This window comes from Mesoplodon mirus (genome assembly GCF_964341445.2).
Source record: "Mesoplodon mirus genome assembly, chromosome: 18".
In the NCBI taxonomy this organism is placed as follows: Eukaryota; Metazoa; Chordata; class Mammalia; order Artiodactyla; family Ziphiidae; genus Mesoplodon; species Mesoplodon mirus.
Genome location: NC_138994.1, coordinates 48,751,474 through 48,765,621, shown reverse-complemented (window position 1 = coordinate 48,765,621; position 14,148 = coordinate 48,751,474). Strand labels below are relative to the sequence as shown.

General features: G+C 45.4%; 1 protein-coding gene and 1 pseudogene across 9 annotated transcripts in view; both read left to right on the top strand.

Moving 5' to 3' along the window:
- Positions 1 to 8,910, top strand: part of KIAA0753 — a 61,313-nt gene extending 52,403 nt beyond the window's left edge. For 7 of the 8 annotated variants that reach the window (XM_082604071.1, XM_082604072.1, XM_082604067.1 and 4 more), the window contains one exon: positions 7,405 to 8,910. In XM_082604071.1, coding sequence (XP_082460197.1) covers positions 7,405 to 7,522 — 118 coding nt within the window. In that variant the 3' untranslated portion in view covers positions 7,523 to 8,910. The remainder of the gene's footprint in view (positions 1 to 7,404) is intronic. The other variant, XR_014291926.1, reaches the window with a different exon arrangement.
- LOC309793547 (small ribosomal subunit protein eS1-like) lies at positions 3,394 to 5,307 on the top strand (annotated as a pseudogene). Its single transcript has one exon. The product of its transcript is annotated as a small ribosomal subunit protein eS1-like (transcript).
- Positions 8,911 to 14,148: the final 5,238 nt, after the last annotated feature.

Genomic DNA, 14,148 nt, shown 5'->3' with positions numbered 1-14,148 from the left:
TGTCCCCTGCATTAGCAGGCGGATTCTTAACCACTGCACCACCAGGAAAGTCCCAAATTACTGGTTTATTTTTTCCAAAGAATATACCTTCCTTTTTTGTGTGGGGGTCAAGCAGGGATCGTCAGGTAGCTGCCAGGAGCAGACGTGGAGACCCATCAGTCTAACTGCTTGTTCTGCAGATTCTCAGACAGTTGCCTCATTTCCTACCGGATCCTTCATTCCACTTTCATGGTTCCCGGTTCTCTTACTTCCAGAGTCTTTCTGTGAGACATGTTTTGTGAAACAGATCAGCTTGCTTTTCCTTGGCGTCTCCCTCTGTGTACCCTAAGGTTTCAGCTTCCTCTGTATTTTTCCTCTGTACTGCTGAGTCAATTTTGATTCTTCCATGTGCTTTTTATCTTCCGAAAATCTTGGACATTTCTCATCTAGTTTTGTCTTTTTCTCCTTGCAGATTTATGTGTTCATTTATCTCCTTTTATTTTGGTGGGCTTTTGGGTGAGATCAGAGATAATCACTTACGTTCTATCTCTCAGGTTTAGCCTGAAGTCCTGGGACTTCTCTTAATGTACATACCCTTCAAAGCATATGAGACCCTTTGTTCTGTTGAGATACTCATTTATTTTCTGGAGAGGAGAGTAGGTACACTTGACTTGCTTCCATGTGTTAACACACAGTCCTGTAGCATACTCACTGGTTTGCACAGAACCTGTCTGGATTGGTTAGGCTAACTGGCATCTTGGGAAATCCAAAATAAGCTAAGGAAGATAGACTGTTCCTTGTATGTTCTTAACACTTGATTAACGATACATTTTGTTCATAGTTGTTTTGTAGATGTAGGGAAAAGTTCTCTCAGTTTATAAGGACTAATAGGTTAAGATGTTGAGGTCAGATCTATTAAAATACGCCTGAATTTCACGGATGTTCTCCTCTCCTGTCCTTGACCCTTAAGTGACAGCAAATCTAAATATTCTAGCTCTGTTTTTGATCTCCCTTGTTTTGTTTCTTATTTGAGTGTTCCAGAGATGAGAAGTATATTGATCAAATCTTGAAAAAGTATCCAGACAGTTGACTTCATCTGATAGCCTCTTGGATGAGGGAGAAGTAAGCTGAGTTTTTCTCTTTCTTTTAATGTCTCCACTTCTCCCTCCACGTGGAGAAAAGCACTGTTCCGGTGGTCAAATGGGGCAGGTGATATAAACTGGATGTAAATAAAAGAGTGATTCTGGAAGGGAAGGCTTAAGGTGATAATGCTTTTAATGAAAGCAAACTCTTAAAGATTCCTTGTTTGAAAAACAAATCAGGAGATTTCTGGTTGAAAAGGACAGATTGAACATATGATTTATCTCTACCCCCTATATCCCTAGCCCACTCTATGCCACTGAAAGACTAAATAAAAGGCATGAAACCATAGATGACAGCAAATAAGAAGTAGCAAGAAAATTTTGGAAGCCATGAAGCAGTTAGACAAATGGCAAGTGACTTAGCACACCAGAGATAGCCAAGTGCCTGATGAGGGTGGAGCCAAGACCCTAGCTGATTTGTGCAGAAGAACCTTGGTAAGCCTCAGGAATGAGAAGCACTAGATGCATGGGTCCAGGGGAGTCAGAAAGTAGGAGGCTTAGTTGAAATTCTCATTCTTGAATATAGCAGATTGCTAAGAGATCCAGACATTTGCTGAAAATCATGAAAGCTACGTAGGCTATTATAACAGAGAAAACATCTGAATAATAGGAGTTCCAGAATGTGAAAACGGAAAAAGGAGGAATGGAAAATTATTGAGGAAATATTATAAGAAAAATCCCCAGAAAGTTGTTAGCCTCTAGATTGAAAGGGTTCGCCAGTTGTCCACTGTGAGTGAGTGAGTGAATAACTGAATAAATAAACAGAACAGAACACTTCACGGCATGTTGTTGTGCAAAGGATGGGCGGGCATCCCAATGTAAGGAGAAGATGACAGAAGGTTCCAGAAAGTTAAAACTGGGCACATGCAAATAATCAGAAATGAGAATGGCATACTGTTGTCAGTAGCAGCCCTGCTAGAAGATACTAGAGCATACTTCCCATATTTACCCTAGAATTCTGTGTTCGGCTAAATTATTGATAAAAGGGTAGAATAAAGACAGTTTAAGGTATGCAAAGTGTCCAAAACTGTAGTTCCCACGCACTGGCCCTCCGTAAGCTACCAGAGGGTGTGTGCCACCAGTACAAGGTGCACATTGAGAAAGAGGAAGACGGGAGTTAGGAAACTGAAGACTCCAACGTGGAACTTGCAGGAAAATGGGAGAAGCTATTTCTAAGAGAATTTTTCAGTGAGCAGAGAAAGCAGCTAGTCTAGATTGGAGTCAGGAGGACAGAGGGCCCCAGGAGGAGGAGTTTTCAGAGGGGGAAGCCAGCGTGAGGACGGTTAAAAAAGAAGAAGAAAACAGATACATTACCTCATGCGTTTGAATGTATTGGGAGCACCTTTGTGTTTCTCTCATAGTTTGGGGATGAATTAGTGATGGGAATATAGAAAGCAAAGCAAGCGTAAAAACAAAGTAATCACTTCTGCTTCTAGTAATGACACACTTGGTAATTTGGACCGCCTCTCCCACTGAGGATAACTGTTAATAGAAAAGCTAGATTAAAAATAAAACATACATGCTTGAAGGTACCAGGAAGTTAACTAGGTAATGAAGAATAACTGGGCCAGGATCCTGAGAAGACAGAGACCCAGGGAAGTTAGCCCTTGTCTGGCACTGGATTGTCGGTTCTGGAGGAAGATGAATGGCACTTTCAATGGCCTTTTCAGATCCGAGGACAGAGGTGGAAATTAAGGGCTTGCCAAGGGCGGGGAACTGGCCCAATGAACTTGGCTCATTTCTGATTGGGACCCTGAAGGGTGGCACTCTGGAATAAGGGTGACTGGGATGCCGGCAGGCCCTCTCAGGACTCCACTCAGCTCCACGTCATCTCACTTCCTGAGATTACTTTGAGGTGATTCTAGATTGTTGTCCCACAGGCTCCGAGCAGAAGCAAACTTAACTTTTCTCTGAAGATTTATAATATCATTTTAGGATTGAAATTATTTCTGCAGTTTTCAAATTCAATGTCTGGTATATGGTAAAAAAAAAAAAAAAAAAAAGCAGGCAACAGAGAAACATGACAATAACAAGAACCAGACCCACAGCAGCTCCACATATTAGAGCCACTGGGCACAGATATTGGAATAACTGTGCCTACTATGGGCATAGAGATAAAGGACACAATTTAGAATTTTGGCAGAGAACTGGGATCTAAAGTAAATCCACATGGATGTTCTAGAACTGAAAAATACAAATTCTGAAATGAGCAACTCATTGGATGGGCTTAATAGCAAATTAGACACATCAAAAGAAAAAATTAGAGCCTTTTGGCTCTCTGTGCAGCACCATGGTGCCAGCAAGAACAGGAGTCTTATGAAGGGCGGCAAAAAGGGAGCCAAGAAGAAAGTGGTTGACCCATTTTCTAAGAAAGATTGGTATGATGTGAAAGCACCAGCTATGTTCAATGTAAGAAATATTGGGAAAACACTAGTCACGAGAACTCAGGGAACCAAAATCGCATCTGACGGCCTCAAGTGTTGTGTTTTTGAAGTGAGCCTTGCTGATCTGCAGAATGATGAGTTTGCATTTAGAAAATTCAAGCTAATTACTGAGGATGTTCAGGGCAAAAACTGCCTGACTAATTTCCGTGGCATGGATATTACCCATGGCAAAATGTGCTCCCGTGGTCAAAAAATGTCAGACCATGATTGAAGCTCACGTTGATGTCAAGACTAATGATGGCTATTTGCTTCATCTATTCTGTGTGGGTTTTACTAAAAAACTCAACAGTCAGATTTGGAAGACCTTTTATGCCCAGCACCAGCAGGTCTGCCAGATCCGCAAGAAGATGAGGGAAGTCATGACCCGAGAGGTGCAGACAAATGACTTGAAAGAGGTGGTCAATAAATTGATTCCAGACAGCATTGGAAAAGACATAGAAAAGGCTTGCCAATCTATTTATCTGCTCCATGATGTCATTGCTAGAAAGGTAAAAATGCTGAAGAAGCCCAAGTTTGAATTGGGAAAACTCATGGAGCTACGTGGTGAAGGTATTCATTCTGGAAAAGCTACTGGGGACGAGGCAGGTGCTCAAGTTGAACGAGCTGATGGACATGAGCCAAGGATCTGCTGAAAATTCAGACTTTTAATGGTGACAAATAAAAGATCTTATTTATGAAATAAAGAAAATTAGAGACTTGGGACATAGGACAGAAGAAAATATCCAGTGTGATGCACGGAGACACACAAAAAGATGAAAATAAAGAAGAGAGGATGAGGGACATGGAGGATAAAGGGACAAGGTCTAATATCCATGTGGCTGGAGTCACAGAAGGAGAGGAGAGAGAGAGAATGGGGCAGAAACCACATCCATAGAGAGAACGGCTGATAACTTCCCCAAATAACAAAAGACATCAAGCCGTAGATTCAAGAAGTTCTAAATGCCCCAAGCAAGAAAAATAAAAGGAATCCATATGTAGCATATCATAGTATTGTTGGAAAATGAAAGACAAAGAGAAAATCTTAAAATCAGCCAGAGGAAGGAAAAAGGAGAAACAGAAACAATGGAAGCTGGATGACCTGGTGTATTTTTTAAAGTTCTAAAAGAGAAAGCTACCAATCTGGATCTAAGCCCAGTGAAATGTATTTCAAGAAGGAAGGCAATAAAGGTTCTAAACAAAGCTGAGAAAATATATTACCAGTAGACCGTCACTGTAGGAAACATTAAAAGGGTATTTTTCAGGCAGAGCAAAAACAGTCACAGATGAAAAGTCAGAAATATGGGAAGGCATGAATTAAGAAAAAGTCAAATGTAGGTAAGTGAATATTGACTGTATAAAATAAAAAACTGATGTCTTATGGGTGTGTGTATGTATGTATATATACATCTGAAATCCACGATAAAAATAGCATATAAATTGGGAAGGGGATAAATAGAGTTCTAATAAGGTTCTTGAATTGTCTGGGAAAATGGTAAGAATATCAATTAATGTTAGACTTTAAGTCAAGGATGCTTATTGCAATCTAGAGTGGCCACTAAAAGAATAGTAAGAGTGTTTAAAATCCAAGTTAGTAGTGAGGAAAGAATGTAATTTAAACAATCACAAAATCCTAAAATAGGCAAGAAAGAAGAGAGAACAAATAGACACATAGAAAGTACATAGTATTCTAGTAGTAGAAGCTCAAATATATCAGAATTACATTAAGTGAAAAAGAACTATACCCACCAATTAAAAGGTGAAAGATTGTCAGATTAGCCAAAATAAAACAGCTGGGACAGGAATCGGGGTAGAAGGGATGCGAGAAGGGGAAGGTACACTTATCTTCGTTTACCTCTTTTGTATAATTCTGACTTTTGGCACTGTTCATGTTTCCTGTACATCCCTCCAAATCATCAAGGATGATGAGGCGGGCAGTGGAGGTTGACGCTAAATTGGAATACAAAAAGAAATATGACACCAACTGTATTTCCAAGAAATAACCATACTAAAGGGATACATACAGATAAGGCCTTGTCTGAGTTACTTTTGAATGCAGTATTTTGACCCTGTACCTTCTGGCTAAAGACAAAAAGACTGTAAACACATATTAGATTCTAACAAGTAGGTTTCTTTTACCCAGCAGCATGGGTTAACAATTGTAAAACTACTTTCTCTATATTTTAGGGTTGATCAAGTAAATAAGTATATTGTGAATAATGAGAGCCAGGTTTCTGGGGGAAGGCTAGAATGGATCCCCTGTTTTGAAGTGGCATTGGCGGTATTATGAATTTATGGTTTTTGATAGATACAGAAATAGACATGGGGTGTGTGTCTTTGTGTCTGTTTGTCTGTCCGAGTCTATCTGCTGAGAGGGCCTAGAAGCGATGGCACACTTAGTAGCAATGAGCACACTTAGTACCCAGATTTTGGTTTCTAAATACTCTTCTCCATGAAAAGGTACGGGGCTCCTAGGAGAAATAGCCGATTCCAAGACTGGGGCTGGGAAAATGTAAGATGAGGCTGAAACATCATCTTGTGGCAGAAAGGAAGTGTTCAAAGAATGATGGGGACATGTCAAGAGGACCTGGGGCTGGCTTGAAGGGGCTCCTACTGGCCAATCTGGGACACTTTGAGTATCAAAATAAGTAATAATAGAAACAGATTACAAACTGTTGAATAAAATAAGAATGTGTAAGACCAAGCCGATATAAATACATAAATAAGTAATAGAGAAGGGAAAGCTCTTCCATGTAGTTGGGAATGACAGAATTAGAAGATCAGTGTTGGCAACCCTGCAATAATTGATTCAGCAAGTTTGATGAGAAACAGGATATTTACATAGTCTCAAAGTATCTCCCTGCAATATAAGTATTAATTACAAAGGGAAAATAGTGACTTTACAAGGCAGAAACCTGGCAGGCATCAGCGTAACTGTGTTATAGAAATTAGCACTCATCATAGTAAGACAAAGAGATGTATTGAGGGACACAGTATCCCTTCTGGACATTTGTCCCCAAAATGTAGAACCTGAACCTGACAAACGCAAATTGAGGGACATTCTAAAACAACAAAAAAATAGCCTTTACTCTTCAAAAAATGTTAAGGTCATGAAAGACAAAGATTGAAGAATGATTCTAGATGAAAATAAACTAAAGAGATGTGGCCACTGAATGCAACATGTGATCCTGCACTGAATCCTGGACTAGAAAATGTTTTCTTTTAAAGGGCATTTTTTGGACAGTTGGCAAAAATTTGAAAAAGGTCTGTAGGTAAGATTAGATAATAGTATTGTATCCGTGTTAATGTTAAGATTTTTATAATTGTATCAGGGTTATTTAAGAGAATGTCCTTGTTTTTAGGAAATGTACCCAGAAGTACCTGAGGGATATCAAGTCTGCAGCTTACTCTCAAACAGTTTGGAGGCGGGAAAATGTGTGTGTGTATGTGTGTGTTGTGAGAAACCTGGAATTTCCTGCCCCCCGCCCCACAGAGAAGGCCCACACCCTTTCCTCTGTCAGGCAGTTGGGCAGCTGTAGGAGGTAGATCTGGATTGGGGCTGGGTTGCAGCTAGTTAGTTTCCAGTCACCTCTGGTTTCAACCATCTCAAGGGTGAGGTCTGCCCTGTGTATTACAGGCCCCTCCCTCTAGCCTGACTTTGGGATCTCAGCACCACCATTTTACTGTCTAGGAAAGCCAGGCTTCTCACCTTGTTTTTCTTCTTTAAAATTATCTTGGCTATTCTTGGCGTTTTGAGTTTCCATTTAAATCTTAGAAGTGACTTGGTAAGTTCCTCAGCTGAGTGACAGAATGGCTCCCATACTTGGCTGTATGTACCTTTAGCTGTGTTGTTTGTCTTCTAGCTTTGCAGAAGAGCTCGTAGATGAAGCTCTGGGGGCCGTGGCTGCTGAACTTCAGGATGTGTGTGAAGATTATGCAGAAGCCGTGTTCACCTCAGAATTCTTGGAGGCGGCTACATAAAGGCTCTCCAAGGCAGGGCCCCCAGTGTCACTGGTGAGGGGACGGCACCACCCTTTCTACTAGCCACAGGAAATCTTTGTCCTCAGCTGTCCATCCAGGCCCAGAAGGTGCTTCCCACTGAAAGGAAGGAAGTCAGTGAGGCCATCCTCACTTTGCATCTTCTCATTGTCAGAGCAATGGTTCTGGTAGTTTACGATGGAATGTGTTATATTTATCAGTGCCCAGGAAACGTGAATCAATTATGACGGTATAGTATTTTCTGAATGTATAATTTTCCCATTGAAATACCATGTTCATTACACTGGCTCAGTATGGTGATCAGAGTGTTCTGAAAGATAACAGATAAGTCTATTTCACACAGGGATGCAAGTTGCCGTTGATCTGTGGGTGGCCTTGATGCCAGCACAAGTACAATTACTCTCTGGTCCCATCACCTGGCTCGTGTTTGCTTCTTTGACAGTCTCCTACCAGGACACCTGTCCTGCCGGGTTACAGACTTGTGTCGAGCACGGGACTTAGTTATGCTGCCAAAACTGCTCCATCGTTAAAATAGGAACCCAGCAGTTATCTGTGTACAACAATAAGCACACATTTCTCTAATTCTCAGTTGCTAGGTGCTTCTTCACATTTTGAGTTCCTCAAGTCTTTTGTCGCTGTGGGTTGACATATTCTGATATACAGAACTCTGAATTCAGAGGAAGTTTGAGGACATCAGGAGAGGCCGGCCTTCTCTGAGGCCTGGTCAGAGGTACAGAGCTCACCCTGCTCTCTGCTGAGGTCACAAGTTGCTATGTTTCCACACCAAAAAGGAGCCTGTGTGGGAGGAGAAAACAGATCTGGATAGTGTGAAGACCACAAGGTCTCCCCCAAGAAAGGAAGAAACTTTAAGAACCACAATAGCTTGGTCCTCGAACGTCTTATAAGTCATATTTTACCAAGAGAAAAGCCTCTGTGTTTTCAGAAACTCTGGATTCAGAAAAAGAAAAGGAATGTGTATAAACTAAGGCCACTGCCTCGAAAAAGTTTCCCTCACTTTTTTGCCTGGGGCTTGGTGAAAGGAATGTGGAGAATGAGTGACGTGAGACATACCCCACAGAATACTGTGAATCCTTTTATAGCATATATAGTGTTGTCATCTGGGATTTTTCTCTGAAGTACAAGTATTTCAGGTGATAATTTAAGCTGCTTGATCACACTTATTTGTGCAAAATTGATTTTTGTTTAATGTTAATGTTTTCCTGCTTAATTTTATATAAACTGAGAATTTAGAGGGCTTCAAGGGAAATTAAAGGTCCTCTATTTGAGGAGTTATATACATACACTTGATAGGAGTGTCTGTTATTGATAATTTGTGTGGCAGTTTTTACTGTGCTCATTTTTTAAATAAACTCAATATTTTAAAGTATGTACATGTCGGTTTGAAAAAATTTACATCTCCTTTTTTTTTTTCCAGACAAAGTGAAATGTGATTTACAGAAACCACTGAGAATACTTTTATGATTAATATGAGCGTAGTGGTTTATTTGCCACCTCTCACTACCCCCAGAAAGAAAGAAATGATAATAAAAGCTAACATTTTATTGAGCACATACTATGTACCAGGCATAACTCTAAATGCCTTCCCTGTATTAACTTATTTAATCCTCATATCTGCGTGTGGTAGATACCATTATTATTCCCATTTTGTCGATGAATCAAATGAGGCACAGAATGGGGAGATAATTTGATCACATAAGCCTATATGCAGCAGCACAGTGGTCATGTATTCACTTACTCCCATAAAGATAGGTGTCAAAGTTTTGAGAGTTCACTCAAGTGCATTCTCCTGCCTCTTCCTGTGTCCGCGCAACATGTCTTAGACACTGTTGTCTGGACCAGTCCTTTCCTAAGCACCTCCTGTCCACTGAAGAGTCAAGTCCAGACTCCTTTGCTTGCAGATCTTTCCAGTATCTCTCCTGCTCCTCCCACCGGCTGGGTCTCCCTGTCTCTGACTCCCATGGGTGAGGCTTACACCTACCTCCGTGTCTGCTGTCTACTTCATAGCCCTGGCCCACAGTGAACCTCCTCGGCCAAAGCATTCTCCAAAGATGTAAAAATAAATTGCAAGAAATAAAAACTTTCATTTGAAAATGGAAGTTGAATCCTTAAAATATAAATTTTCCTGTTTATAGCCTTGCAATTACCCCAGACCTCTAGAATTTTTGTTCTTCATGAGCAAAGGCTGATCCTGTATAGGTTATTCTCTAATCCCCTCCAGTTTTCTCCTGACCTATTCATGTGTTACTTTCAGAAACAGAGAAGTGCATGAGTGTAGTAGTTCTGTGTTACATAGGCTGTCCCAGTGGACGGACATGCTGAAATTCCTGATCTGTCCAGCTTCACAGCTCTGGCCCTAGGGGGTCTTACCTGTTTACATGCTTGCCTCTAGTCTGTACAGCTCCTTGAGGGCAGGGCCTCTGTCCAGCATGTAGTTAGTGCTCAGTGAATTCTTTTGAGTTAATGAAAGAAGGAAGGCACACTTTTTCCTGGGGTCGGTTTTGGTTTGGGATGGGGGATCTATCACATCTCTGCAGAGTCCGCAGAAATCTCTGTTAATCTTTTGTGACCTGATGTAGGATGTGACCTCTGAGGAGCTGCAGATCCCGTCTCCGAGGTGCCGACACATCAGGGATTCCAACTCAGAACTTCCAGAACTGCTGCAGAGTGGGCTTGGCGGGGGCCCAGGGCTCGGGCGGAGGGCAGAGGAGTGAATGGGGGACCGCAGGAATGACTGCCTTGATGCTGGGGTCCCTTCCCCCTCTGCCTGCTGGTGCTGGGGGCCGGAGGGGAGGCGGTGAGTAGCATCCTTTCTGCCTCTCCTCCCTCCCTCCCTTTGCTCGCAGTTCCTGCTTCCCTGAAATTGAGGGGAGTGTGTGTGCAGGGGGTGGGCAGCCAGAGGCAGTGCCTGGAGGAGGCATGAACTGTGCACTGGTGGGTCAGGAAGGCAAGAGTGAGCTCTGAGCGAAGCCCCCAGGGCCCAGAGGAGAGGAAGGGGCTCTAAGCCCGGTCGGGAAGCTTCCGGTTTTCTCTGTGGTGCCATGTAGGTTTCCTTAACACTTGAACGTTTCTGAGGAACTCTGTTTTAGCAACTTGAGGGAGTGATGAGAATTCCCCGCAAACCCTGCAAATCAGGGGTGTCTGCTCACCACGCACGGGTCACCACAGGAGCGCCCTTTGGGAGGGCCAGCGGGCTGGAGAGCTCTCGGTTCTTGGGGCTCATGAGAAGCAGCGGTGTGACCACTATCTTCCTAAATAGTGGCCTCTCCCTTTCGACTCTGCTGGTTCAAGAGCAGAGACCTCTCATCTGTTTATTAGTTGGTTGAACCTAATAATGCCGGCTGGCCTGGAAGGGCTTCCACCAGACGTCCTGAGGGCTTCCTTCGGTCAGGGCCCCAGGGAATCCCATGTTGGGCCCCGGGGTTGCTGTCAGGCCCAAGTGATCTCAGTCAACTCGTCCATCAGTGCGGGTCCCACCCCGACCAGGCTCGCAGCTTTGATAAGGACTCTGGGCTGGCTGTGTGGCCAGGCCTCCTCTTTGCTTTGCGGCTCCGGTTCCAGGTCCCTCTTGCCAGCCTGCCCAGGGCCCTGTTCCTGTGACACTGGGCCTGCTCTGCTCTCACCAGTCTTCCCAGAGCCTCAAGTGTGGCCTCTGACCCTCAGCCTGGAGCAGGGAGCCCCGAAGTTGCCCCCACCCTCTCTGATGGACCCCCTTTATCCGCTGCTCTTCCTAGAGCCCCCTTAGCTGTTTCTGTGCTCCGTCTGCCTGGTAACCCTGATCGATTTTTCTTGAACCAAACCTGCTGCCTCTCACCTTTTTTTCTGGCTGACTTTCCATCCACCCAGCGGGAATTTTCCTGTGGCTGAGTCCATCCTTCCCGCCGCTGAATCAGACCCCCCACCCGCATGCCCCAGCGGGTGTCCGGCGGTTGGGCTACTCCATGTCCCACCGCCATGAAATGAGTAAGACACCTGCGCCTCCTACCCTTCTCTGAGCCCCAGCTCTCCCGGGGGCTGACTGAGGGGCTGCTCCCCTCCCATTCTGCTCTGGATCCAAGAGAAGCCACCCTCTCCCAGAGCCCCTCTGTCACAGCCTTTGCCTCCCCAGGCTCTGTCTCCCTTTGCTTCCATTGCAACCCTCCCCCGGGCCCCTCAGCACCCCCTCTGGGTGTGTCTTCACACCTTGTGGCGTTCCTCGCCCTCCCCTCCCCAGCCTCCCTCACTGCCCCCTCCCTGGACCAGAAGCATTTCCCTTCTGCTCTGGTTGTCTCCCTGGAATCTTCCGTCCACACACTGTTCCTCTGTCTTCCCTTGGGTGCGGGTGAGGTCAGCCTAAGGCCTCCCACTTGTGGTCGCCGTGCCTGTGTCTAGAAGCTTGCTCTGTCTATCCACGCCCGGCATCCCAGTTGGGAATGGGAGAATTCCAGCAGCGTCCGGCTCTGACACACTGTGATCAGATCCTGGACACTTGGGCTCTGCCATCTACCCCACAGCTTCAGGGTTCCCTAAGCCTGGGCTGAATTACCTAGGAGGCCCCCAGCAGACGATTCCTCGAGATGGCATGGGAGGCTGGGAGTCCAGAGAGCTGGGGAGATGAGGCTGGCCACCAGCACCTGTGCAGCCACTTGCCTTTATGGCCCCTACAGACCGAGCTCCAGGGCCAGGCTCAGGAGGAAACGTGGTTCTCCTTAGCCATGATTGTCCAACACACCGTTCTTGGAGAGTTACTGAGAGGCCGAGAGAGGTTAAGTGAATATTTGGGGTTTAACCTCATCCCACATCTACTCAGCACTTCACAATTCACAAAATGCCTTTCAATACATTCCCTCCTCTCTTTCAGGCACTGTAGTCATCCTGCTTTGTGTACCAGCAGTAACATGGACTGCTTAAGAATGCGAGCAATGAGTTAAAATCTCCTGGGACCTCCATGCCTCAGTTTCCTAATCTGTGAAATGGGGATAGCAGTAGTATCCACTCAGGGTTACTGTGTGGATTAAGGGAAATAATCCTTGCAAACGTTGAGAAGAGCACCTGGCAGATAGTAAGTGCTCAGCAAGTGTTCACTCTTAGGTTTGTCACTGAGGACTTAGGAGGGGGACGCTTGTGGCTGTTCTCACAGCCTTCCTTCTCAAGTGCTCTCCTTGCCTCTTTGCTCTTGTGTTCTTCCTGCCTACAGCCCTGTGCCTCTTCTTGCCTTGCCCTCGAAGCCAAACACTCGGCAACACTTAGCCATTCCTTTGGCTGCCCTTGGCCACGCATCTGGTTCCCCCTCCAGCTTATCCCCCTGGGCCGCCTCAGAGAGCTGTCCCTTTTGGCCACGGGACTAACTGCACGGTGGACAGTGGTCCTGTACGCTTGCTCTAGGGCTCCCAGTGCCACCAGAACCTGCTGAACTGGACCACATCCTTAAGGGGCAGGCGGATGAAGTATTACTAGCCTCGGTTTGTTGTTGTTGTTTTGTTTTTTGGCTGCACTGGGTCTTCTTTGCTGCGCACGGGCTTTCTCTAGTTGCGGTGAGCAGGGGCTACTCTTCCATGCGGTGCACGGGCTTCTCATCATGGTGGCTTCTCTTATTGCGGAGCACGGGCTCTAGGCACACGGGCTCAGTAGTTGCGGCTCGCAGGTTCTAGAGCGCAGGCTCAGTAGTTGTGGCGCACGGGCTTAGCTGCTCCACGGCATGTGGGATCTTCCCGGACCAGGGTGCGAACCCGTGTCCCCTGCATTGGCAGGTGGATTCTTAACCACTGCGCCACCAGGGAAGTCTACTAGTCTTGTTTTGCAGATGAAAAAGTTGAGGTCTACAGAAATGAAGAGGTCATATGGACACACAGTGACAGAACCAAAACTCAATCTGCATCTTTTGACTTCAGACCTAGTAACCTTTCCATTCTGTGACACCATTTGGTCTTTCTCTCAAGCAGATGACTCTTAGATGGTCTAGAAAGTCTTAGTAGATGTAATTGTAAGTGGAATCTGCATGGTCCTGCACCCTGCCAGGCACTAGGCTTAGTTTGGGGCCTACAGAGATGACTCAGATGCATTTCCCACCTTCCTGACGCAGCATCCCCACTGCCCAGAGCTGAGCCGCCGCCTCAGTCTCCATCATCTGCCTCCCTCGTCCCCTGCGCTCCTGCCGGGGCTGAACCCTGCCCAGAACTCAGCCCACAGAGTAATGATAATTATCCACTGCTTGAGTGCTGACCAGGTAGCACTGACCTGCTGACCAGGTAGATTTACACGATCTCATTTGATTCTCACACTAAACTGAAATAGAGATTATGAACCTGTTTTACAGATAAAACTGAAGCCAAGTGAGAAGGAGATTTTCCCAATGAGACAGTGGTTCTGGGTCTGCTTATAAATTTGGGCTCTGCCCAGTGTACCGCAGTGGACCCCCCTGGGCCCTGGCATCCTGCCTGCCTCTCAGGCTCCTCCCCCAGACGGAGGCTGGGCGTCCGCTCAGAAGGCAGCCGAAGCCACAGCTGCGGCCTCGCCTCCTGTGCCCGGGGCATGTGCCGAATTGGACGTGCTGGTACAACCCTCGCCTGGGCGGTACCTGGGCTTTTGCTCTACCTGCCAAGCACTGTTCA